At 35.7% G+C, this 25,253-nt stretch overlaps 1 protein-coding gene across 1 annotated transcript in view; it reads left to right on the forward strand.

Moving 5' to 3' along the window:
- The window catches only part of MTREX (Mtr4 exosome RNA helicase), a gene marked incomplete at both ends in the record, with an annotated part of 95,367 nt that overhangs the window by 27,998 nt on the left and 42,116 nt on the right, over positions 1–25,253 (forward strand). The window contains 5 exons of the mRNA XM_080704417.1: positions 1,792–1,893; positions 3,918–4,043; positions 6,408–6,558; positions 17,156–17,328; positions 17,758–17,826. Coding sequence (XP_080560543.1) covers positions 1,792–1,893; positions 3,918–4,043; positions 6,408–6,558; positions 17,156–17,328; positions 17,758–17,826 — 621 coding nt within the window. The remainder of the gene's footprint in view (positions 1–1,791; positions 1,894–3,917; positions 4,044–6,407; positions 6,559–17,155; positions 17,329–17,757; positions 17,827–25,253) is intronic.

Consider the following 25,253-nt stretch of genomic DNA (forward strand, 5'->3'; position numbering starts at 1 on the left):
TGTGTGATGCTGGGGATTGAGCCCAGGGTCATTCTAACTCTGAGCTACACCTCCAGTCTTACTTTTTGCAAACAGTATCTCACTAAGTTACTGAGAGCCTTGCCAAGTTGCAGAGGCTGCCTTTGAAAACTGTGACCTTCCTGTCTCAGTCTTTCTAGTACAGGTGTGCACCACTCACCACCCCAGCCTATTTGTTTGCTTTCTTCAAGTAAGAAATACTATTGCTGTTGGATACAGTAGGATTTTGGTGAAAATGACATTTTAAGTATAAAACATGGAGTTGATTTGATAACTGAATTTCTTTCTGCAAAAGGATTAAAAATGTTAATGTAGAGAAGACAAGGAGAATTGCTTATTAATTTTTAGAATGTTCTTATTGAATCCAAGGAGACTATAAATTAAGTTTAAAAAGATGACACTGATGTCTGTAATGGAATGTTAAAAATGGGATACAACTTCAAAATGTAATTATCATAGATTACTTTGTTTAAAAATCCTTACCCAAAGACCCAGTTCTGCCCAATCATAAAAGACCAGATGGGGAATCTCAGTCTTCCTCCCAGGAGCTTCAATAGTTACTATCTTTTGGGCACTTCTCCCCCCTTTATGTGCGAGGAGGTCTTTTTGTTTTCTTTTTTGGCATAAAATAAACTTATTTTTCTATTTAAAAATCAAGTTAAATTAATTTTTATTTATTTAATTTTTTTGGTGGTACTGGGGTTCCTGGAAACCCTTCTCCCTCCGGGCTACACTTCCAGACCTTTTTTTTATTTATTTGGAAACAGGGTCTCTTAAGCCAGCGAGGCTGACTATGAACCTGTGCAATCCTCCTATCTCCGCCTCCCAAGCGCGGGGATTACAAGCGTGCGCCACCACGCTCGGCGTTAAATTAAATTTTTAAAAAATCAGCCAGGTGTGGTGGTACACACCTGTAATCCAATACTTGGGAGGCTAAGGCAGGAGGATCACACGTTTGAGGTCAGCCACAGCAATGTATCAAGGTCCTGTTTCAAAATTAAAAAATAAAACAGCTGGAGTGTGGCTCTGAGGTAGCATGCCCTGGGTTCAATCTGTAGTATGACACACACACTTTGTACATATATCTTTGTTTGCTTAACCCACACCTTTTTGTTTTGTTTTGTTTTGTTTTTTTGGTGGTGGTACTGGGGATGAAACCTTTTTTGGTGGTACTGGGGATGGAAACCTTCTACCTTCAGTTTAAACTCCCAGACCTATTTTATATTTTATTTGGAAACAGGGTCTCTTAAGCCAGCGAGGCTGACTTTGAACCTGCGCAATCCTCCTTGTCTCTGCCTCCCAAGTATGGGGATTGCAATGTGTACCACCACGCCCGGCGCTAACCCACACATTTTTTGTTGGTAATGTTTTGAAAGTGAACTTGAAGAGTCAGTGATTCTCATTTCCCATCAGAGATCTTAAGATGAAGTGGTCCCCAAAAAGACTAAATTGTCAGTGAAGAAGACAAGAAATTAGACTGTGTGTTTAGAAAACACATATAGCCTGATGCTTTGTTAGACCAGTTGCATTCTCTCTTGTTATTACCACTGAAATTTAAGAAAAACTATTTTTCCCTGAGATTTGGGGGGATTGAAAGAACATTGAATATTATTTAACAGTTTTATATGTAAAACACTGAACTAAATCTGGAAATTTTATTCCATTATTTTGAAGTATCTTACTAAATAAAATGATAACATTTATTTTTACTTTAAAATTACAGACTAGTTTTTTAACCTAAATGCATGTTTAATTATATAATTATTTATTTAGGCCTTATTTGCTACAGAGACTTTCGCTATGGGAATTAACATGCCAGCTAGAACTGTTTTATTTACAAATGCTCGAAAATTTGATGGGAAAGATTTCCGATGGGTAAGTAATTTATATATTTAAATAATTTTTATCTTCGTTTTACCTACAATGGCTTCAGCTTATTTGATTTTTGAGAATTTCAGTCCCCTATACTTAAGAATTTATACCTGAGCTAATGCAGGAAGAGCTTCCCTTCTCTGAAGCTCCAAAATCAAAAAGTCAACATGAATCTCAAAAGTTTGGGATTTCGGAGCAGATCAAATTTTAGATTTTCAGAATAGGAATGCTAAACTGGTTACATCTGGGGAAATTGTGAGGCCTATACTCTTTTATCCTTAAAAACTTTATTCTTGATTCTTATTAAATAATTTATCCTCTTTTTTTTTTTTGGACTGCTTATAGAAGTTTCTGGCAATAATTAATAATCATCCAAAAAGTACTCATGGTAGAAACAAGAAAGGCAATGCATTTTTCTTGATTTGCATATTTCTTGATTAGAAAATATGTTAAACATTACAAAAAAGAAACTTAAAATGGGTAATGCCAATGCTCTTTAGACATTTTTACATTGCTTTATAACTTTCTTGTAACTTGTAACATTTTTAATTTAAAAGAAGAGTGACTTAGGTAGAATATGGCTTTTCATTATAAAGAGCTAAGTTATCTGAAACAGGAGAATCTCAGGTTTGCAGCTAGGCTCAGCAACTTAGGCCCTGTTTCCAAATAAATAAAATTAAGTAGGGCTGGAGGTGTAGAACATCCCTGGGTTCAATTTTCAGTACCTTCCACCCCATCAAAAACTCCACTCAAGTTTCTGTAATTTATCAGTTTAAAACATTTAATTCTATGAGTAATATTTGTGCTAGAAGAGAATAAGGAACTCTTGTGACCTTTTGATATCCTTTATCTTTTTGTGGTTTTACATGGATTGTAGGAAGGGTAAGTAGATAGCTGAATTCAGCAAAGCACCCTTTTCTTCATTAATCAAGATCATATGAAACCTAAAAATTATATTGTTACAACATTATGCTCTTAAGTCCTGTTGTGATTTTTATTGGATTGCTTGTTTAAAATGTTTTGATATTTATGTTTGCTTTTTTTGTTTTATTGTGGTACTAAGGATTGAGTCCAGAATCATTCTACCTCCAAACTGTACCTCCATCCCTTTTTACTTTGTTTGGAAATAGGGTCACACTAGGTTGCTGAGGCTGTCCTGGAATCTGGAATCCTTCTGTCTCACCATCACAAGTCCTGGGATTATAGGTGTGTGTCATCACACTTGGCTTGTCATTTTTTAGTGCCTTCTTTGCCAGGTTTGTTTTGATATGATCAGTCATATGCCTTCTTTTTTTGGGGGTGGTGGTGGTACTGGGGTTCCTGGAAACCCTTCTACCTGCGGGCTACACTCCCAGACCTATTTTATAATTTTATTTGGAAACAGGGTCTCTTAAGTCAGTGAGGCTGACTTCGAACCTGCGTGATCCTCCTGTCTCCGCCTCCCAAGCACAGGGATTACAAGCATGCATTTTTTAAAAATTCTGTGGATTGAACCTAGTGGGTATTCTATTTCCTAGTTATACCCTAGTTTTTTGTTGTTGTTTTTTTGCGGGTCTGGAGATGGAACCCAGAGGCATTTGACCTCCGAGCTATACCCCCTGCCCTATTTTTTAGGGTCTCACTAAGTTGCAGAGGGTCTCACTTAAGTAGCTGAGGCTGGCCGCGAACCGCGATCCTCCAGTCTCAGCCTACCAAATGCTGGGATTACAAGCGTGCACCACCACGCCCGGCTCCTTTCTAGTTTTTATTTTGAAACAAGCCCTCACTAGCTTGCTGAGACTGGCCTCAAACCTTCAGTACTCCTATCTCAGCCTTCCAAGTACTGGGATTACAGATAAGTGCCACCTTGCCTGGCTTAAGTATTTTGCATTTTGCAGCTTCTACTTAAGGTCTCCTGAAAGTTTGTGTTGTTTTAAATCATGTTTTCTTTTTGGAATTTATAATTTGTACTTGTAAAATTTATAGTAAATGAAAAAAAAAAACCCGTGTTTTCTCCTAAATTCTGAATTTTAATTTCATTCATTCAGATTTCATCAGGTGAATACATTCAGATGTCTGGTCGTGCTGGAAGGAGAGGAATGGATGATAGAGGAATTGTAATTCTTATGGTAGATGAAAAGATGAGCCCAACTGTTGGAAAACAACTACTTAAGGTAATGGACTTAAGGTTCTGTGCTTTTACCAAGAATTCTAAAAATATATTTCAGGAGCCACTTCAAAATTTGTTCTTAAGATAACTTTCTAAATGGAAAGCTATCTAAATAATATAGGCTAGGTTATGATGCAGAAGAAATCTATAACTTAAAAGGTTTTTTTGTTTAGCTGGGCATGGTGGCACACGCTTGTAATTCAGGAGGCGGAAACCGAAGGATTGCAGGTTTGCAGAGCGCCTCAGCTACTTAGCGAGACCCTTCGCAACCCAGTGAGAGCCTGTTTCAGAAAATAAAAAGACTAAAAAATAGGGCTGAGGGTGTAGCTCAGACAGGTAAGTACCACAAAAGAAAAAAAGTTTTTTCCCGTTAGTTGCTATGTGTTAATTTTAGGTTAATAGGAGTGTTTCTGCAACTGTTAACTGCTGAGGGATCCACTCTGATGAAGCAGTTCAGATCTTTTTATCATATTTTCATTATTTCTTTTTTTGATGGTAGTCGTCATTGAAGCAGTTAACATACATATATGAGTTGATTGCTTGCTGATGAATGGGTATTTTTAGCAATTTTCAATATTTCAATACATATACATACTTTTATTATGTATTGCAACATGTAAAAAGAGTTTTGCATTTAAAATATTTTATCAATATTTTTCCTTCACATTTCTGGTTTGACTCTGTCGTCGTCCTCCTCCTTCTTCTTTTTCTTTTTGCTACTGGGAATTGAGCCCAGGGATATTCCACCTCTGAGGTATACCCCATTTCTCTTTTATTTTGAAACAAGATCTCACTTACTTGCAGAAGGTCTCACTGAGTCTGGTCTGAAACCTGTGATCCTACTGTCTCAACCTCCCAGGCACTGGGGTTACAAGCATGCACCACTAACTGGTTATGATTTCACTAGTTTTTAAAGGAGAAATATAAAAACACATTCAGGCTGGGCATGGTGGTGCATGCCTATAATCCCAGTACCTGGGAGGCTGAGACAAGATTGCAAGTTCAAGATTAACCTCAGCAATTTAGCAGAGCCTTCAGCAACTTAGTGAAATCCTGTTTCAAAATAAAATAGGACTGGTATGTAGCTCAGAGGTAGAATGGCCCTGGTTTCTATCTCAGATCTTACACACACACACACACACACACACACACACACACACACGTTTAACTTTTTAAATTCCTGCTACTATTGTGCTACCTTTTATTTATTTAATATCTTCAAATCCACCTTTTTTTTTTTTTTTTTCAATACTGGGGATGAAACTCAGGGGCACACTACCTCCAAGCTACATCCCCAGCCCTATTTTTTAGTCTTTTCATTTTTGAAACAGGGTCTCACTGAGTTGTGAACGGCCTTGCTGAGTAATTGAGTGAGTAATTGAGACTTTTCTTGAACCGCGATCTTCTGGTCTTGGCCTCCCGAATGCTGGGATTACAAGTGCGTGTCACCTTGCCTGGCTCAAATCCATTTTTAATTATTGGACAGATTTTTAACTGTTAGCTCAAATATAATTTGAGGTGAAAAAACTGCTGTTGTTTGACATACCTTTCTATATTTGATATGAGGTTAAAAATTAAATTTTTATATTTGCTTTGATCAAAAGTTGAATCAATTGGAACGTGTGTGCTTTGCCTTTCAGAAGGACTGGTGAATGCATCTTTTATTATTCACTTGTTAAGAAATGTTTTACATTTCTCCAATTTAACCAGAAGAAACAGTTTAGTGTTAGAGGACTTTCTTTACACACATGATCATGCCCTAGGTTCTATTCATAGTATTCCCAAATAATAATAATAATGATAATAAATTTAAAATTTTTATCTACATATCCTACTAAAATGAATTTCATGTATTCTTTCAGTGCAGGCTATCTTATACTACAGTAATTAAAGGTTTATTTCTTTTACCTGTGACATGTTCATTGCAGGTTGATAAGTTGTTTCTTCTATTATTGTTACAAATATCTGATGGAGGCACAGTCACTGGGCTAGAGGGGAATGTACAGCTTTTTACACCAGCAGTTTAATGCTTGCTTTGGGAAGTGACATATCACTTTTCTTTCCACCTTATTGGTCCCACCTACTGGAAGAGGGGGCAGAACACAGGGAGTCCTCTCATGTGCTTCGAAAACATAAAGCTAACATTTGGCCTACAGTAATTTAGTATTTTAGTGAATTTTTTCTCACCTTTATTTTCTCAAAGATCATGTGTTTTGTCACTTTGTATTGATCAACTAAAGGAAAGAGTTGGTACATTTCCATAGTATTTCTTAACATGAATTGAATGATTAAGCATTATAGCAGGTTAAAAATATTTGGATAAATTTTTTTGAAAAACCTACAAAGTTGTCTTTTTTCTCTCTCTCAGGGTTCAGCTGATCCTCTAAATAGTGCTTTTCATTTAACCTATAACATGGTTTTGAACTTACTACGTGTAGAAGAAATTAATCCTGAGTACATGCTGGAAAAATCCTTCTACCAGTTTCAGCATTATAGAGCAATTCCAGGAGTGGTGGAGAGTAAGTATGAAGTGACCATAATGGGCGTAGTCTAAGTAAACAGCAGAATGACTGCAGTTTTGGATGTTTTAGCCGTTGTTTTTTTTTTTTTTTCTCCTAGTAAGGCAATTATTGGTCTCATATAAAGGACTGCAGAACTTTGTTCTGGTTTTTATAGGCAGGAACATTTTAAAGTAAAAGTAAGAAAACCCTCACAGCACATTTTAGCTGGTACATCCACAGTATCATGTATTGTTGTATACTTACACCACATTATTCATGTCACTGAATAATGATACAACAAAAGTGTTGTATATTAAAATTTGACCTATAAGAATACTAATCCTCACCTTTCACCATTTCTCATTATATTAAATTATTAATGGTTAAAGGAATATAAAACCTTAATTTGAATTTATTTTCAGTTTTTTAGAATTTCTAGTTTTTGCTATTAGGATGTTTTCTAAAGTCCAAGAGTAAATGTTACATTTAAGCAGAATTGTATACTGATTCTTGTCATAGGAAGTAGTGTGGCTAATCATCATGTACAGGTGATTAAAAGCCAAGATAGGACCAAAGATTTAAACTACCAGTTTGGCACATAAATAGTCCATTATCATTATTAAGCACACACACAGATAGCTTCACAATATAACCACTGTAATTCTTTGATCTTTCCTTTTCATATACGTGCCCTTTTTTTATAAAGTCAAATCAGATGTGCAGTTTTATAGTAATTAGTGTTCATAAATATTTACCCTATGTAGCCTTGTGTTAAATGCTTTATATTAACTAGCTTATTGATTCTAGCATAACTATATCCTCTTTTTTTAATGCCTCTGGTCTTAGTTAATGAAAGCTTCAACATAGAGCTGGAACAAGCTTTGGCATCATTGTACAGATTTTAAAAATGTGAGGGGCAAGATCAGAGAAGTTAAGATAGTATTTGATCAGTGGCAGAAATTAGATTAGAATCTTGGACTCCTGCTACCAACTAGGGCTGTTTTTATTAAGCATGTATTGTCTCTTTTTAATAAGAGCATAATACTCAATCTAGCAACTGCTATTACTGAAATAAAAGAATGACAAAAGATTTTAAAAACTTGAGCTAGCTGATTTTTTTTTTTTTTCTTGGTGATATTAGGGATGGAACCCTTCTATCTCCAGGCTACACTCCCAGACCTATTTTATATTTTATTTGGAATCAGGGTCTCTTAAGCCAACGAGGCTGGCTTTGAACCTGCGTGATCATCCTGTCTCTACCTCCCAATCGCGGGGATTACAAGCGTGTGCCACCACGCTCAGCTGCGAGCTAGCTGAGTTAAGGTTCATTTTTACATGTATTTCTACAAGCAAAGTTGTTGCATTTTTAAACCACATCTTATAAAATTAATGGCACTTGTATAATCTAAGATCGCAAGGCATTTTATTTTCTTGTAAAACTACATTAATCCCATTTGTGCTAAGTTGATAAAGATGAGAAAATGTTTTTAGTTTCACATAACTCTGTTTTTGAAGGAGCTATAAATTTTTCCATCAAGAATTATAAATAAGGGGACTTCCGGGAAGATGGCGACCGAGAAAAGCGGGGCTTAAGAGTCCCACTAACAACCAATCTCCATTACCACAAAAAGAGCGCCTTTCATAGCCAGAAAACACCATCACCAGAAAAACAAAAAAACCACCAGGCTCCAGAGAGAAAGCGGACTGAGAACAGAGCTCAGGGCCACAGAGGAGACACACGCGCCCGAGGACGCGGCAGCAGCGCCATACTGCCGGCGGCAGCGGCGAACTCAGCGGACAGCTACAGCAAGCCGAGGTGAGCCGATGCGGAACAGCCAGGCGGGATCTTTCAGCGCAGACAGCATTTAAAGCTCCCAGTGGCTGAGCTCAGCACACGCTGCAGGGATTCAGAGTGGAAATCAAAACCAGAGAAGAAAAAATACGCCAGCCTCATGGCCGAGGGCGTGGCAGAGGCGCCATATTGCCACCGGCGGCGGCAGCAGCAGTGAATTCACCGAGTCCAGTACAGCTACATCTACGTACTCAAGAACAGTGAGTCAAATTGCGGGCCACAGAGGAGAAATCCCAGTATTGTGCCTCCTGGGACTTGACCCAGTGAGGGAGTGGTGGTGGCAGAGATATCACACCATAGGAGAGCGTGCAACCTGGCACCCCCCATAGTTTAAAGCAGCCTCTATCGACTCCCTGGGTCGGAGACTCTGTGATACAACCCAGTAAAGGAGTAGTAGGGTCTGAGATAATACAGACTCGAGATCCAGAGCACCTTAAGTGAAGCCATAGTGACCCAAGGGAAGAACCCAGAGAAGGCACAAACCTCCGAAATCATGGGAAAGAGGAATAACACTGAAGTAATGAATGTGCACAACCCCACAACATCAGAACCTGATAAAACAGAAAATCAGAGATTTCTAGAAGATCAAATCAGGAAAATAACTGTAGAAATAATAGAGGTGCTTCGAAAAGAACTCAGAGAGAGCCAAAAAGAGATAAAGGATGCAATTAATGAAGTAAAGGCCTCAATTCAAAGCACAAACAACCGATTAGACCACATGGAGAACAGAATCTCGCTCTTAGAAGATGAGCAATCCAAAAATGAATGCATAGTTTCTAATCTAGAAAAAGATATCCAACAGCAGGAATCTGACATTGAAGAAATATGGGCCCATCTTAAGAGAGCTAACCTAAGAATAATTGGAATAGAGGAGGGAAAAGAAAGTGATACCAAAGGGATCAACAATCTCTTCAAGGAAGTAATAGCAGAAAATTTTCCAAATATAGAGCAAGAGGTTGATACACAGATCCAGGAAACTTATAGAACTCCCTTTAGACAGGATCCGAGAAGAGGATCCCCATGCCATATAATTTTCAAAATGACCAATGTGGAAGCCAAGCAGAGAATCTTAAAGGCAACAAAAACAAAGGGCCAAGTGACATTCAGAGGCAAACCAATTAGAATCACTCCAGACTTCCCAAACCAAGTCATGAGAGCCAGAAGGGCTTGGAGTAACATATTCCAAACTCTGAAAGAAAACAACTTCCAGCCAAAAATTTCCTATCCAGCAAAACTTTCTATCAAATTAGATGGAGAAATAAGAAGCTTCCATGACAAACAGAAACTGAAGGAATTTATGTCTTCAAAACCAGCGCTAGAGAAAATACTCAAAGAGATTAACTACAAAGAAGAAATAGGTAACACTCACCAGAACCAGAGAAACAAGAGTTTCCATCCAACAGACAACTAAGATTGGTTATCTGTGGAGATTCATTATTTATGTTAGTCTTTTACCTATCTCTAAATGGTATTGTTTGCCTTTATTGTTGTTAATTTTTAGGATTTCTAGTTGGAATATTAATATACCTTCAGATATAGCATTTGGAAATATTTTATCCAATTCTATTAGTAACTTTTAACTCTGTTTACATTGTCTTTGGATATACAATATTTTCTTTTATTTTTTAGGGAGTTTGTATATTCTTCTGTTGCCTGTGTCATTGAAATCATATCCAAGAAATCACTGCCAATTTCAATGTTGTGAGGTTTTACGACCCACATTTTCTCCTAAAAGTTTATAGTCTTAAGATTTATATTTAGGTCTTTTATCTAGTTTGAGTTAATACTTGTATGTGGGATTAGGTAAGGGTCCAATTTTATTCTTTTCCATGTAATTATTATTTTTCAACAATATTTAGTTAAAAGATTATTATTTCCAACACCAAATCTTCGTGGAAACCTTGTCAAAAATAACTTGACAATATAGGGAAGAAGTTAGCTCTAGGCTTGTATTTAACTCCAATGGTCTATATATCTGCCTTTAGAACAGTACTACACTGTTTCAATTATTGTAGCTTTATATGGTTTGAAATCAGAAAATATACATCTTCTAGCTTTGTTTTTGCTTCGAGATTGTTTTGGGTATCTAGAATCCATATTCCATATCAGGATAGATTTTTTTCTGAAAAATAAATATATGATAGTTTCACCTAAAAAAAAGAAAAAAATATTCTCTGGTAAGAAAGAAAGCAAAAAGAAATATTGAAATGTTATCTTTAAGTCATCAAAAGCTTGGTATCAGACAAATGAAACTGTTATGTGAGATTATCATTTTTAATTTTGGATAAATTGCTATAATACTAGATGTCAACCACTAAGCCAAGCATGGGAGGGAGGGATGGGGAGAGAATGGGGTGGGGATCGGGTGGGGGCTGACTGGGCGATGTGTGCATGTATGTCTACAAAAGTTTGTATCCCACTATGATGTATGAATACAGTGCACCAATAAAATAAAATTTAAAAAAAAGAATTATAAATAAGCCAGGCGTGGTGGCGCACGCTTGTAATCCCCATGCTTGGGAGGCGGAGACAGGAGGATCGCGCAGGTTCGAAGCCAGCCACGCTGGCATAAGAGACCCTGTTTCCAAAAATAAAACAGGTCTGGGAGTGTAGCCCAGAGGTAGAAGGGCTTCCAGGAAGCCCAGTACCACACACACAAAAAAAGAATTAGAAATAATAATAAAGTAAAAAATGACATATAAAAGTTAAGTATACTTTGGATTTAGATTTGAATAAAGGAGGTATTAAAATCAGATTAATATCAAAGAGGGGAATTGATAAGTTTTATCTAATATTGTAGACATTTAGATGTGGTCATTGAAACAGGCATAATGTTACAACAATTAAAAGTAATTAAAATTTAAAGTACTTCTCCTAGGCTGTCACCCTAGGTAATGTAGGACTGGGATAATTATATTTACATATAGCCGGCAGTTAGACTGGTTTAGAAACTAAAACACCAAGAGAAACAGGGATGCTTATTGGTGTGCCTACCTTTGCTTTTTTTTTTCTTCTTTTAACATAGTCTGACAGTCTACTTTTTAAACTTTTGACATCCAGGTATGATGGTGCATGCCTGTAATTCCAGTATCTGGGAGGCTGAAACAGGAGGGTTGCAGATTCAAATATAGGCTCAGCAAGTAGTGATGCTCATCAAACTAGCAAGACATTGATTAAAATAAAAAAGTAGGACTGGGTATGTAGCTTGGAGTTAGGATGTCACTGGGTTCAATCCTCAGTACTACAAAACACACAAACAATCTTACTATTTTGTGATTTCATTAAAATAAACTGCATGTACAATAGGGAATAGATGGAAAACTCCAGGCACTTACCTATTTATATAAAGCCCTTTTTATGACATCTACTCGGGTTCAGATTCTTCAGTATGACTTTGCTGCCTAATCTATGAACTTAAACATTATGATTATTTCTCTGTCCCTATCATTTTTTCTTCGAGTACTCTCTTTTGCTTTGTTTTGTTTCAGTGTAGTTCTGACCTTTTAGAAAGATTGTGAATAAGTCGCTACTCTCTACTATTATTTCTTTCCATTTTCTACCTTCTTGTAATTCACTTACCCTGCATCTTTCTACCTCTGTTTTTTGAAAAGCAATGCCTGTTTTCTAACATTGTGAAACCTAAAACATCGTCTTTAGATATATTGAATTAATACTTATTTCATGATAAGGTGTTTTATTCATTATAACAAACTTACATGGTTTATATACATGAGATATTTTCATTTTAATTTACTGAATCGATAGTAGATTTTTTTAGTGAGCTGCAAGAGTAAGATCATGGATCATGGACAGCCTCAGGTACTTAGGCCCTTTGCAACTCAGTGAGACCCTGTTTCAAAATAAAGAAGAAAAAATAGTAGCTCAGAGTAGAAATGCCCCTGGGTTCCATCCCTAGTACCACAATAAAAAGAAAAACATTTTTTTAAGTAAAAAGGGCTGGGATGTAGCTCAGAGGTAAAATACTTCTGGGTTCAATCCTCATTACAAAATATGTACAAAATATGTTCATATATATATATATATATATGTCTCAATGCAGGAAAATTAATAATATTATGTTTAATAGCAAGAGCTGTGGAGTTAGACATGGGATTGATTCAGTTCTACATGAACTTTAATTTGTATTATGAAATTGGAATGATATCTAGTTCATCTAATTTATAAGAATTCAATGAGATAATTTATGTTAACTGCTTATTAAGTGCTCGTCATCATTATTGATAATATTATCCTAGATCAATTACAATTTAACATTTTAAAATATTTTCCTAGTACTAGGAGTGGCATTCTATTTCCCCATCACTCACAGGTCTTTTCATATATAATATGAATATATTTTTGCAACCATCATCCCCTTTCTCTCAGAAGAAGCAATTGCTTGCAAACTGTTTATTAGGTATATTATACATGCTATTTCCTAAAATACTGGGGCATTCCTATAGCAGTACCATAGGATCTTCTACTTTTTACTGCATTGTAATAAAATAAAAATAAAAGGAAGCTGTGAACTTCCTGTCTCAGCCTCCCAAATGCGGGGATTACATGCATGTGCCACTATGCCCAGCTCTCTTTTTATTTTTTATGTCGATACAGGGTATCTCTAAGTTGTTCAGGGCCTCACTAAATTTCTGAAGCTGGCCTCCAACCTACTACAACCCTCCTGTCTCAGCCTCCGGAGTACTGGAATTACTGACGTGTACTACCATACCTGGCCCAAACAACAATTTATATTGAAACACTCTTGCTTTTTAATGGAATGGAAGGGATACAGTCGTTATTCCTCATCCCCACTGTTTTACTTACTTTGGTGTCAGTTACCCATAGTCAGCTATGGTAGAAAATATTAAATAGTCCAGAAAAAAATAAGTTTTAAGTTGCATGCCATTTTTAGCGTCCTCATGAAGTCTTGCACCATTTCACTGTCTACCTTGGGATATGAATCTTCCCATTTTCAGCCTATCTATGCTGTGTGTGCTGACCTACTCATTAAACATTTAGTCATCTTAGTGATCAGGTTTATTGTCACATTATCATAGTGTTTGTGTTCAAGGAATCCTTATTTTACTTACTAATGAACCGAAAGCACTAGAATAGAGATGCCAACAAGAAGCCATAAATTCCTTCTTTTGATCTTATATCATCTCAAAAAGGATAAGTACAGTACAATAAGATATTTTGAGAGACAGTTTTCACAAAAATTTTATTACAGTATATTGATAATTCTATTTTTGTTTTGTTACTCATACTGTACTTAGTTCGTATATTAAGTTTTATCATAGTATGAATTTCTAGTGTAAAACATACATGGGATTTGATACTATCTGTAGTTTTAGGCATTCACTGGGGGTCTTGGGACTTATCCCTCTTGGATAGGGAAAACTCTTGTACTATCCTTAAGTTAAATTTGTTTGCTTCATAGTGGGTGTCACAAGGGCCACTTTACCTAGTTGACTTCTGTGTTTGTTTTCTAATTTGTTACATGTACATTGTCATTTTTGAAAGATACATATAAAGCATTTTTTTAAACTTTGGAGAACAGATTAGAGAAACTTTTTTTTTTTAATTTGGGAAAAAAATACTGTACCTAAATTACTTTCTGGAGTGGTATATAACTGTAGTGACTGGCATGGTAGCGCACACTTGTAATCCCCACACTTGGGAGGCGGAGACAGGAGCCTCGCACAGGTTTGAAGCCAGCCTCAACTACTAAGTGAGGCTCTCAGCAATTTAGTGAGACCCTGTTTCCAAATGAAATATAAAATAGGTCTGGGAATACAGCTTGGAGGTAGAAAGCCCCTGGGTTCCACCCCCAGTACCACCAAAAAAAAAAAAAGTTTATAGGCCGGGCGTGTTAGTGCACGATCCCAGCATTCAGGAGGCAGAGACCAGAGGATAACAGTTTTCGGATGGCCTAAGATACTTAGGCCCTCCGCAACTTAGTGAGACGCAGTTGCAAATTAAAGAATAAAAATTAGGGCAGGGGGTGTAGCTCAGAGTTTGAATGCCCCTGAGTTCCATGCTCAGACTCCCCTCCCCCCAAAAAAAATAAAGAACTGTAGTAAGAGTCCCTGATACAAAATAGGGTGATTTAAACTATAACTCATTAGTTAAATGGTACAAGCAGAGAAATAATTTGGGGTAGACAGTGGTGGATACTAGGGAAATATCCCAACAGATGTTTCTTCCATCTCCTTAAACTGTCAGTGCTACGTTAGTGTTCTACTGAGTCCTACATAGTGTTGATTTGTAACTTTAAGGGGGACAGAAGGATTATAATTTCAGTGTGCAATTTTTATTTTTATACAACTTCTTATTGACTTTGTTCTGTCAAATAATTTTATAGGTTTTTAATCTCTTTCTGATAATTACTGCTGTAATGTGTCATGCTATGGATAGCATTCTTATCTTTAATGAATTAAATATAGTTCTTCTAAGCAGTGATATAGTTCATTTAAAAATAACCATGATAGCCAGGCATAATGGTGCACACTTGTAATCCCTGGGAGGCTGAGATAGGAGGATTGCACAGGTTTGAAGCCAGCCTCAGCTACTTAATGAGGCTCACAGCAACTTAGTGAGACCCTGTTAGGAGTATAGTCCGGAGGTAGAATGCCCCTGTTTCTACCCTTAGTACCACCAAAAAATAACCACAATGATGTAGTATATTCAAGGGTGTACAAAAGACCAGAAATTGGAGGGAACAGACTGTTATAAGGTAATAATAAAAATAATAGCCAGGCATGGTGGTACACACTTGTATTCCCAGGACTTGGGAGGCTGAGACAGGAGGATCATGTAGGTTCAAAGCCAGCCTCGGCTACTTAATGAGGCTCTCAGCAACTTACTGAGACCCTGTTTCCAAATAAAATATAAAATAGGTTTGGGAGTATAGCCTGGAGGTAGAAAGCCCCTGAGTACCACACACAAAAAAGTCATAAAATTAACAATACTGTAGTTATGATATATTTCATGTGTATTATGAGTTGTCAGCTAAGTATATTCGTGCTTCTTTTTGTGTGTGTCTGTTAATCCCTAGGAAAGCTTTGCAGAGTATGTATACTGTTTTTATCTAGGTCTGGGAGTGTAGCCCAGAGGTAGAAAGCCTCTAGGTTTCATCCCCAGTACCACAAAAATAAATAAATAAATAAATAAATAAAATTTAAAAAGACTAGTACCAGGTTTGGTGGCCCATGCTTGTAATCCCAGTTTTTGTGGTGGCTGAGACAGGAGGATCTCAGTTTGCAGCCAGCCTCAGCTACTGCTTTAAGAGACCCTTTGCAACTCAGGCCCTGTTTCAAAATAAAGAATAAAAATAGTGTGGGTGTGGGGAGTATAGCTCAGAGTTAGAATGCCCCTGGGGTTCCATACCCAGTACTACAAAAAAAAAAAAAGTCAATTACTAAGCCAAACATGAGAAGGAGGGAGAAAATGGGGTGGGAATTGGGGAAGGGCTAAAAGAGTGATGTGTGTATGTATGCCTCTACCATCTTGTATTCCACTAAGATGTGTAACCTCAATGCACCAATAAAAAACTTTTTAAATAATATGATTTCTAAAAAAGAAAAAAATGGACAAAGGCTTTGAATTAGACATTTCTTCAGTGGATATAGAGTTTGCTAAGAAACACATAAAGATAGATGCTTACCATCTTTAGTCATAAGGAAAATGCTATTCAGTATCACTTCACATTCGTGGTTGGATATTCTCTTTCAAAAAGAAAAAATTGTCTGGCATTGTGGAAAATACTTTGGCAGTTCCTCAAAACATTAAATATAGACTTAACCATATGACTCAGCAACTCTGCCTGGTGATAGATACATACATACACACACACACATATAAAAATATATACATACACATACACACACATGTATGTATATCTATATATTTAACCCAAAGGGATTAAAAACACAACACCATAAACAGTAGGAAAAGAGTGGGAACAATCGAAATGTCCATCACTTGGTAAAGGCATAAACAGATATGGTATATTATCTTAAAATGGAATATTATTCAGAAATAGGCAGGCATAAAATACTTATACAACACCATGGATAAACCTTAGAAACATACCATGACATAAAAAGCCACAAATTAGCTGGGCGTCGTGGCATATGCTTGTAATCTCAGCATTTGGGAGGCTGAGACCGGAGTATCATGGTTCATGGACAGCTTCAACTACTTAGTGAGGCCCTCCCCAACTTAGTGAGACCCTGTTTCAAAAATAAATAATAAAAATTAGGGGAGGGAGTGTAGCTTGGAAGTTCAATGCCCCTGGGTTCCATCCCCAGACCTACAAAAATAAATAAATAAAAGCTACAAATTATATGATTTCATATGTATGAAATATCTACAATTAACAGATTCATAGAGAAAAGATTGGTAGAACTAAAGATTGATGAGTAGTTGTTTATTGGTTAAGGTTTCTTTTTGGGGTGGTGAAAAAGTTCAGAACGCATAATGGGATGAGTGAGGTTAGCACTGAAAGCAAGGATAGGGTGGGGAGTAGAATACTAGGTAACTAGATGAAGGATGTTTGCCATAGAAAGAGACCAGTAGGAAGAAGGAAAACTAGAAACTGCTTTATCGTCCTCTGTGAGAAATCTTTTCCTTCAAACTTCTAATATAATCTATATAAACAAACTGACTTTGCTCTTTACAATTATCATAGAAAAATATGTGTGTCTTGGGGATAATTTATATAAGGTATGCAATTTTTTGGTGTGTTTGTTTTATTTACAGAGGTGAAGAATTCTGAAGAACAATATAATAAAATAGTAATTCCCAATGAAGAAAGTGTAGTCATCTATTATAAGATTAGACAGCAATTGGCGAAATTGGGTAAAGAAATTGAAGAATATATTCATAAACCAAAATACTGCTTACCATTTCTACAGCCAGGTCGTTTGGTAAAGGTATGTAATTGTGTCTTCATAAAGCATTTTAATATTTCAGAATTTAAAGATATTTTAATGTTTTATAGAGTTTGGTAAAATGCCTCTTGCTATAGTAGTTAATCTATATTATTTTTTTGCCTATGTGAAGTCCTAAAAAAATTCATTAGCTATAAAAGACTAGAAGTATTCTCAGAATAAATTCACTTAACATTTTTAACATTTGTTTGCCAATTGAACTCTTTCTGTTATTGCTGTTCTAGGGGACTGTGAAATTTGTCATTGTTTAATTTTTCAGTAGGATTAGTATCTTACTCCATAAATTTAGCAATGTTTTTTTTTTAAATACTAGGAAAATTTACAAGTTTTAACGTATAATGTAAGCATGAAAAGCTACAATTGCCTTTTAGATATAAACACTATTCACTTGTTTACTTAATTTATTTGCAGGTAAAAAATGAAGGAGATGACTTTGGCTGGGGAGTAGTGGTGAATTTCTCAAAAAAATCAAATGTTAAGGTAAATTGTTGTATTTAAAGTAGAATTACAAAAACATTTTTAGTAAAATGTGTTTTCAGACTTATGAAGTTGGTCTAAATAGAAATAATATTACTTTAAAGAGACCTAAAGATTAAGTTTTGACATAATTTTAAATTTTGTTTTGTATTAACATTTATAAACATTTTTTAAAAAGTGGCATGGGAGAGTAAGAAATACAGAAAAACACACACACACACACACACACACACACACACACACACACACGAAACTTAAATTCTCTGGTCCATTTTTCCCAGTAAATTTATTGCAAAGCTTTTATTACCTCACAGTAAATATTTTCCCTTGCCACAAAAAAATTTTGATTTGAAAGTGAAGTGCTTATTTCCCCCAAACACAAAAAATTTAATCTTATGGCAATTTACATTTCTCCCAAAAGCTCATCAGTTCTTTTCATAATTTTACATTTTGAATTGAATTAGAAGCGAGGCGTGGTGTTGCACGCTTGTAATCCCACATTTGAGAGTCTGAGACAGGTGGATCACAGTTTTCAGATAGCCTCAGCTATTTATTGAGGGTGAGGCCCTATTTCAAAATAAAGAGTAAGAAAACAAAAAGGGTTGGGGGTATAGCTCAGAGCTAGAATGTCCCTGTTTTCCATCCCTAGTACTGCAAAAATAATAACAACAATAATAATAAATTGAATAGTTGAAAAAAATAACTTGTGACACTGAATTAGAATTTTGACTTGGTTTTTGTTAGATACTTAAAAGAAATTAGGGTAACTGGGCAGTTTTACTTATTCTGTCTAAATGGAGACAAAAATAAAGTTGTGGTCATTTCTTTGGGGTTTTTTTGGTGGTACTGGGGTTCCTGGAAGCCCTTCTACCTCCGGGCTACACTCCCAGACCTATTTTATTTTTGGAAACAGGGTCTCCTAAGCCAGTGCGGCTGGCTTCAAACCTGCGCGATCCTCCTGTCTCTGCTTCCCAAGCGCGGGGATTACAAGCGTGCGCCACCACGCCCGGCCTAGTTTGTTGCTTGATTGGGTGTTTGTCTGTCTGTTTGTCTGTTTGTTTTTGCCTTTTTGGTTTCGTTAGATTAGTTGTTGATTTTTTTTTACCTGCTCAGAGTTTTGAGCTGGAGAATGACATGACCAGAAGTTACAGTGATTAAAGTGTTTGAAGGATATTGGAAGGAAGTAGTCACACCAGATATGTGAATGGGAAGATTTATATTCTTGTTTGAGTGAGAGGTCAGAAGCAGGACAGGAATAGAAAAGAACATGTTCAGATGCAGAGTCCAAGTAGCTAGAATTGACAGTGGTTGAGTAAGAGGTTGAGGGGAGTGTTTTAAACTTGGGTATGTAAAAGGATGTCTGAATCCATTCTAATGCCAAGCTAGAGGAATTTGCCCTCTCCCATTCTTTCCCCTTCTCTCTCTTTTTAAAAATATAGTGAAACCAATCTTAGACTATTTATCCCTGATTAAGATTGTGTGTATATTATTAATTTGAATCAAACTTAAGCTATGTGTGGTAGCATACCCTTATAATCCAGTACTTGGAAGACTGAGAAAGGTGAATTGATGATTTGAGGACAGCCTCAACAATGTATTGAAACTCTCAGCAATATTGCAAGACCCTGTTTTAAAAAATAAAAAGAGTTGAAGGTGTTGTGTGGAGGCAGATGCCCCTATATTCAATCCCCAGTACCACAGATAAACAAAAGATAACTTGAACTCAAATCTTGTTTATGACTACTACATTACCTTCAACTATTATTATGACTACTATATTACCTTCAACAACTACTATATTACCTTCAACTATTATTACCTACTATCCGGCAGACCCCCACATGCATTATTTTCTTCAGGTATATTAGTAATGTGGGTATGATCTTCCTAGCAGGAGGTAAAATTAAATTGAAAGGGTAGTCTCTATTTAAGCCTTTTGGACAGCTCTTAAATTCTTTTTGTGTACAGTAGAAAGTGTAGCAATGAATGCAAAATATTATAGCTCTATCTACATTTACCTAACCCAAAATGGGAAAACTAGCATGCATTTGCCACTTTATTCATTCTATATAGTTTATATATATTAAAAATTTTGCCTAGGACAAAATATTTTTTTTACCTCCAATTAACTGGAATGCTGTAGATTTCTTTGCAGGCTTTGATTTTTTTGCACTTCTTTAATTGAAATATTTTTCACGTACTGTATATATTGTCATCTTTGACTGTATAACTCAATGACTTTTAGTATATTCAAAGATAATGTGTAGCCATTATCACAGTAAATTTTAAAACATTTCATCACATTAGAAGAAAACCAGTATCATCCACTTGTCTTCAGCCCTAAGCAACTACTATTTGTCAATTTTATCAGTTTTATAAAATGAATTATACAATATGTAGTTTGTGACTACCTTTTTTTTGTGTGTGTGGTAGTGGGGATGGAACCCATGAGCGTTCTACCTCTGAGCCACACCCCAGCCCAATTTTATTTTTTAATCAGTGTCTCACTAAATTGCAGAAGGCCTCACTAAGTAGCTGAGGCTGGCTGCAAACCTGTGATCCTATCTTAGCCTCTAAGTATTCGGATTCATAGCATGTGCCACCATGCCCAGCTGTTTTAACTTCCCATAATGTTTTCAGAGTTTTTGTCTGTGGTATGTATCAATACTTCTTTTTATGGTTAGATAACATTTCAGTGCCCCAAATATACCTTACTTTATCCATTCATACGTTGATAGACATTTCTGTTGTTACAACCTCTGGCCTACTATAAATAATGCTCACATAAACATTTGTTTACCTGTGATCCTCCTATTGTAGCCTCCTAAGTGCTGAGATTACAGATGAGTGCCACCTTGGCCAGTTTATGTGACTTCTTTATACTGTCTCTTTACATCAGGTATCTGATTTCCAATTTTTTTTTTCCATTCTGTGGTGTCTTAATAGCATTCTTAAAAGTATAAATGTAGCCGGGCGTGGTGGCGCACGCTTGTAATCCCCGCGCTTGGGAGGCGGAGACAGGAGGATCGCGCAGGTTCGAAGCCAGCCGCGCGCGCTGGCTTAGGAGACCCTGTTTCTAAATAAAAATATAAAAATAGGTCTGGGAGTGTAGCCCAGAGGTAGAAGGGCTTCCAGGAACCTCAGTACCACCAAAAAAAAAAAAAAAGTATAAATGTTATTTAATTTGATGAAATTAGTTTATTTTTTCTTTTATTGTTGGTGTTTTTGGTATCAAGAAAACTACAGCCAATATTAAGGTCTTCAGGATTTACCCATTTTTTTTCTCAAGCATTTTATTGTTTTTAGCTCTTACAGTTAGGTTTTTGATCCATTTTCACTTATTTTATGTACAAGATAAGGTATTTTATGTATAAAATATGGGTTCAGCTTTACTCTGAGCATCATTGTTGGAAAATTCTTTCTCATTTAAGTCATCTTCAAACCCTTGTCAAAACTCCATTGATCATTGACTTCTGGATTTATTTTTGGACTTGCAATTTTGTTCTTTTGATTTGTATCTCTATTCATATGCCAACACCATACTTAGTTTCAAAGAAAATAGAAATTTGTATCTCCTGGGTTTTTTTCTTTTTTTTTTTTTTTAGAATTGTTTTGGCTTTTGAGGGATCTTTACCATGTTAATTTGAAATGTGTTTCTCAGTTTCTACAATCAACTGAGCAGGGATTCTGACGGAGATTGTGTTAAATCTGTCAGTCAATTTGGAGAGTATTGCCATCTTAAAAATACTGTGTTGTCTCATGTATAAGTATGGCATGTTTTTTCTTTTATTTATATCTTCAGATTCTTCAAACAATATTTTATATTCTAAATATAGGTTTATACTTTTGCTTTTGCTTAATTTATTCCTAAATTTTGTAGTTTTTAATTATACTGTAAGTGGGATTGTTCTCTTAATTCCATTTTTTGTACATTTATTCATTACAGGTGTATAGAAGTACAGCTTAGCCTTTGTATACTTATCTTGTATCCAGCAATCTTTTTGAATTTATTACTTCTAATAATAATTGACTAGATTCATAGGATTTTCTATATAGTGGATCATGTTGTCTATAAGTAGAGATAGTTTACTTTTTTCTTTTCAATGTGAATTCCTTTTATATCTTCTTGCTTAGTTGCCCTGGATAGAGCCTGTAGTAAAATGTTAATAAAAGTGATAAGAACAGATTTCCTTGTCTTTTTTCTATTGTTAGGGAAAAAGTATCCACTATTAGTCATGATGTTGCTTGTGGAGTTTTTATAGGTTCCTTTCTTTGGGATGAGGAAGTTCCCTTATGTTTCTAGATTGTTGAATATTTTTATCATGAAAAATATTGAATTTTGTCCAATATTATGTACAAATTGAGAAAATCTTATTTTTTTTACTCTTTTATCTTCTGATACAATATATTGCATTGACTGTTTTTCACATACTATACCAATTTTGGATTTCTTCAATAAGGCTCACTTCTTCATGATCTATTATTGTATCTAATGCTAGATTCAGTTTACAAGTTTGTTGAGGATTTTCACACCCATATTTACAAAATATGCTGGTCTATAGCTTTTCTTGTGCTATATTTTTTTCTAAATTTCATAACAAGGTAATTTTGGCCTCATAGAAGGAGTTTAAGAAGTGTTCCCCTCTTTTAAGTGCTTTAAAAGAATTTTGAAATATCAGTTTTGAATTTAATTATCGGGTAGAATTTAGCAGTGAGCCACCTAGGCTTGGGTTCTTCTTGGTGGGTACTTTTTGATCTAAGCCCCTTGACTTTGATATGGCCTATTCACATTATCTATTTCTTCAATTACTTTTGGAGATTTGTGTCTTGTTAGGAATTAGTCCATTTCATCTGTTATTGAATTTATTCATAGATAATTCATAGTATAGCTTATTGTCCTTTTTATTTCTGTAGGCCATTCTTCAATGTTTCTACTTATATTTCTGATTCTAGTCATTTTAATCCTCTATATAATAAAAGGTTTTTAATTCATCTCTATTTTCTAATTTCCTCTTTTATCTTTGACCCTCTGGTTACTTATGTTTTTGTGAATTACCCAGACTTCTCTGTCTTTGATTTTTAATTTTCTTTTATCTTTCTTTTATTTTTTTTTTGTCAAGAGCATAATTTGACATTATTTAGACATTTTGAACTAATCCAAATTTATTTAATGGCCTGCCATAATGGTTTGTCCTACAGTGTTCCGTGTGCATTTGAGAAAAATGTATATTCAGCTGTTTGGCATGGGGTGCTCTATATATCTCTTAAGTTTAGTTTGTTTACAACTTTGAGCCTTGTATTTCTTTCCTTGAAGATTATTCTAGCTGGTTGTTGTATCCCTTATTTAAAGTGGGATATTGTAGTTTCTTAACCATTATTATTTTTCCCTTTCTTTCAGTTTTTCCTTCATGTATCTTTGTGATCTGTTAATGTGTGTTTTGCCTGATATTATAGCCACACAAGATTTCTTTTCGTTGCTTTTCGTATAGTGTGTCTCTTACCAATCTTTTTCGTATCAGTGAATTTAAAGTACACTGTACTCCTATGTGCTCCTGTACACGGCATGTAGTTGGATGTTGTATTTTATCATGTCAAATAATGCTTGCCTTTTGGGTAAATCCATTCAGTTTAATCGTTTTGATACAGGTGAGAGTATGTCTGCTATTTTGCTTTTTGTTTTCTAGATCTTTTTATTTCTTCTTTATTACTTTTTTATGTATAAAATGAATATTTAACAAAGTAGCATCCTAGTTTCCTTAATACATTTTCATATGTATTTTTTGTGATTTGCTTAGTGGTTACTACAGTTTTCTATATGCATGGTCTTATAGTAACCCTTACATTTATACCAACTCAATTCCAGTAAAATATAGAAACATAATTTCTTTTTTTTTCTTTTTTTTTTTGTGGTACTGGGGTTCCTGGAAGCCCTTCTACCTCTGGGCTACACTCCCAGACCTATTTTATTATTTTTATTTTTGGAAACAGGCTCTCTTAAGCCAGCTTGGCTGGCTTCGAACCTGTGCGATCCTCCTGTCTCCACCTCCCAAGCGCAGGGATTACAAGCGTGCGCCACCACGCCCGGCAAAACATAATTTCTATATATTTAGGGTGTGCGCATGTACACACATGTGCATGTTTTACTAAAGATTAAACTCAGAAATATTCTGCCACTCAGCTACACCCCAACCCTTTTTTTGTTTTATTTGTAACAGGGTCATACTAAGTTGCTGAGGCTGGCCTGAAACCTGCAGTCCTATCTAAGCCTCCCCAGGAATGGGTTTGTAGGCAACCACGCCCAGGCCCTCTTCCTCCCTCCCTTCCTTCCCCTACTTTCCCCTCTCTTCCCACCCTCCCTCACTTCCTTTCTTTGAATTGAACCTAGTGCCTCATGTATTCTGGGCAAGGACTCATTTTCCTTCTTTTTGTGGTTTTATACATATTGCATCTATAAACCTAGCAACACATTGTTATTATTTTAATGTAATTTTACGGATTTTTTATTTTTTGATGCCAAAAATTGAACTCAAGGCCTTGAGCATGCTAAGTATGTGCTCTACCACTGAGCTATACCCCAAGAAGTTTTGTTTTGTTTTTGGTGGTACTGGGGTTCCTGGAAACCCTTCTACCTCAGGGCTACACTCCCAGACCTATTTTATATTTTTATTTGGAAAGAGGGTCTCTTAAGCCAGCGTGGCTGGCTTCGAGCCTGCGGGATCCTCCTATCTCCATCTCCCAAGTGCGCGGATTACACTCGTGCGCCACCACGCCTGGCTACCCCAAGAAGTTTTATGGCTTTTAAAGAAGTTTATGAATGAAAAGAGAGCAATTATATATATATATAGCTTTTGTTATATTAACCTTATTTAATATTTTTTATTTTATTTGTTTGTAAATTTGCATCATTCTGGAGTTGCTGCTTTAGCTGAGTACAGCTTTGTTCCAATGCATCTCCTTTGTGCTGCCAGATCTACTGCATACACACATACACACATATATATATATATTTATACATATTTTATTTTATTTTTAATTTTTTATTGGCGCACTGTATTCATACATCATAGTGGGATACAAAAAACTTTTGTAGACATACATGCACACATCCCCCAGTCAGCCCCCACCCGATCCCACCCCATTCCCTTCCCATCCCTCCTTCCCATGCTTGGCTTAGTGGTTGACATCTAGTATTATAGCAATTTATCCAAAATTAACAATGATAATCTCACATAACAGTTTCATTTGTCTGATACCAAGCTTTTGATAACTTAAAGATAACATTTCAATATTTCTTTTTGCTTTCTTTCTTACCAGAGAATATTTTTTTTTCTATTTTTTTTAGGTGAAACTATCATATATTTATATATTTATTTTTCAGAAAAAAATCTATCCTAATATGGAATATGGACTTTAGATACCCAAAACGATCT

This window comes from Muscardinus avellanarius (genome assembly GCF_963383645.1).
Source record: "Muscardinus avellanarius genome assembly, chromosome: 1".
Classification (NCBI taxonomy): Eukaryota; Metazoa; Chordata; class Mammalia; order Rodentia; family Gliridae; genus Muscardinus; species Muscardinus avellanarius.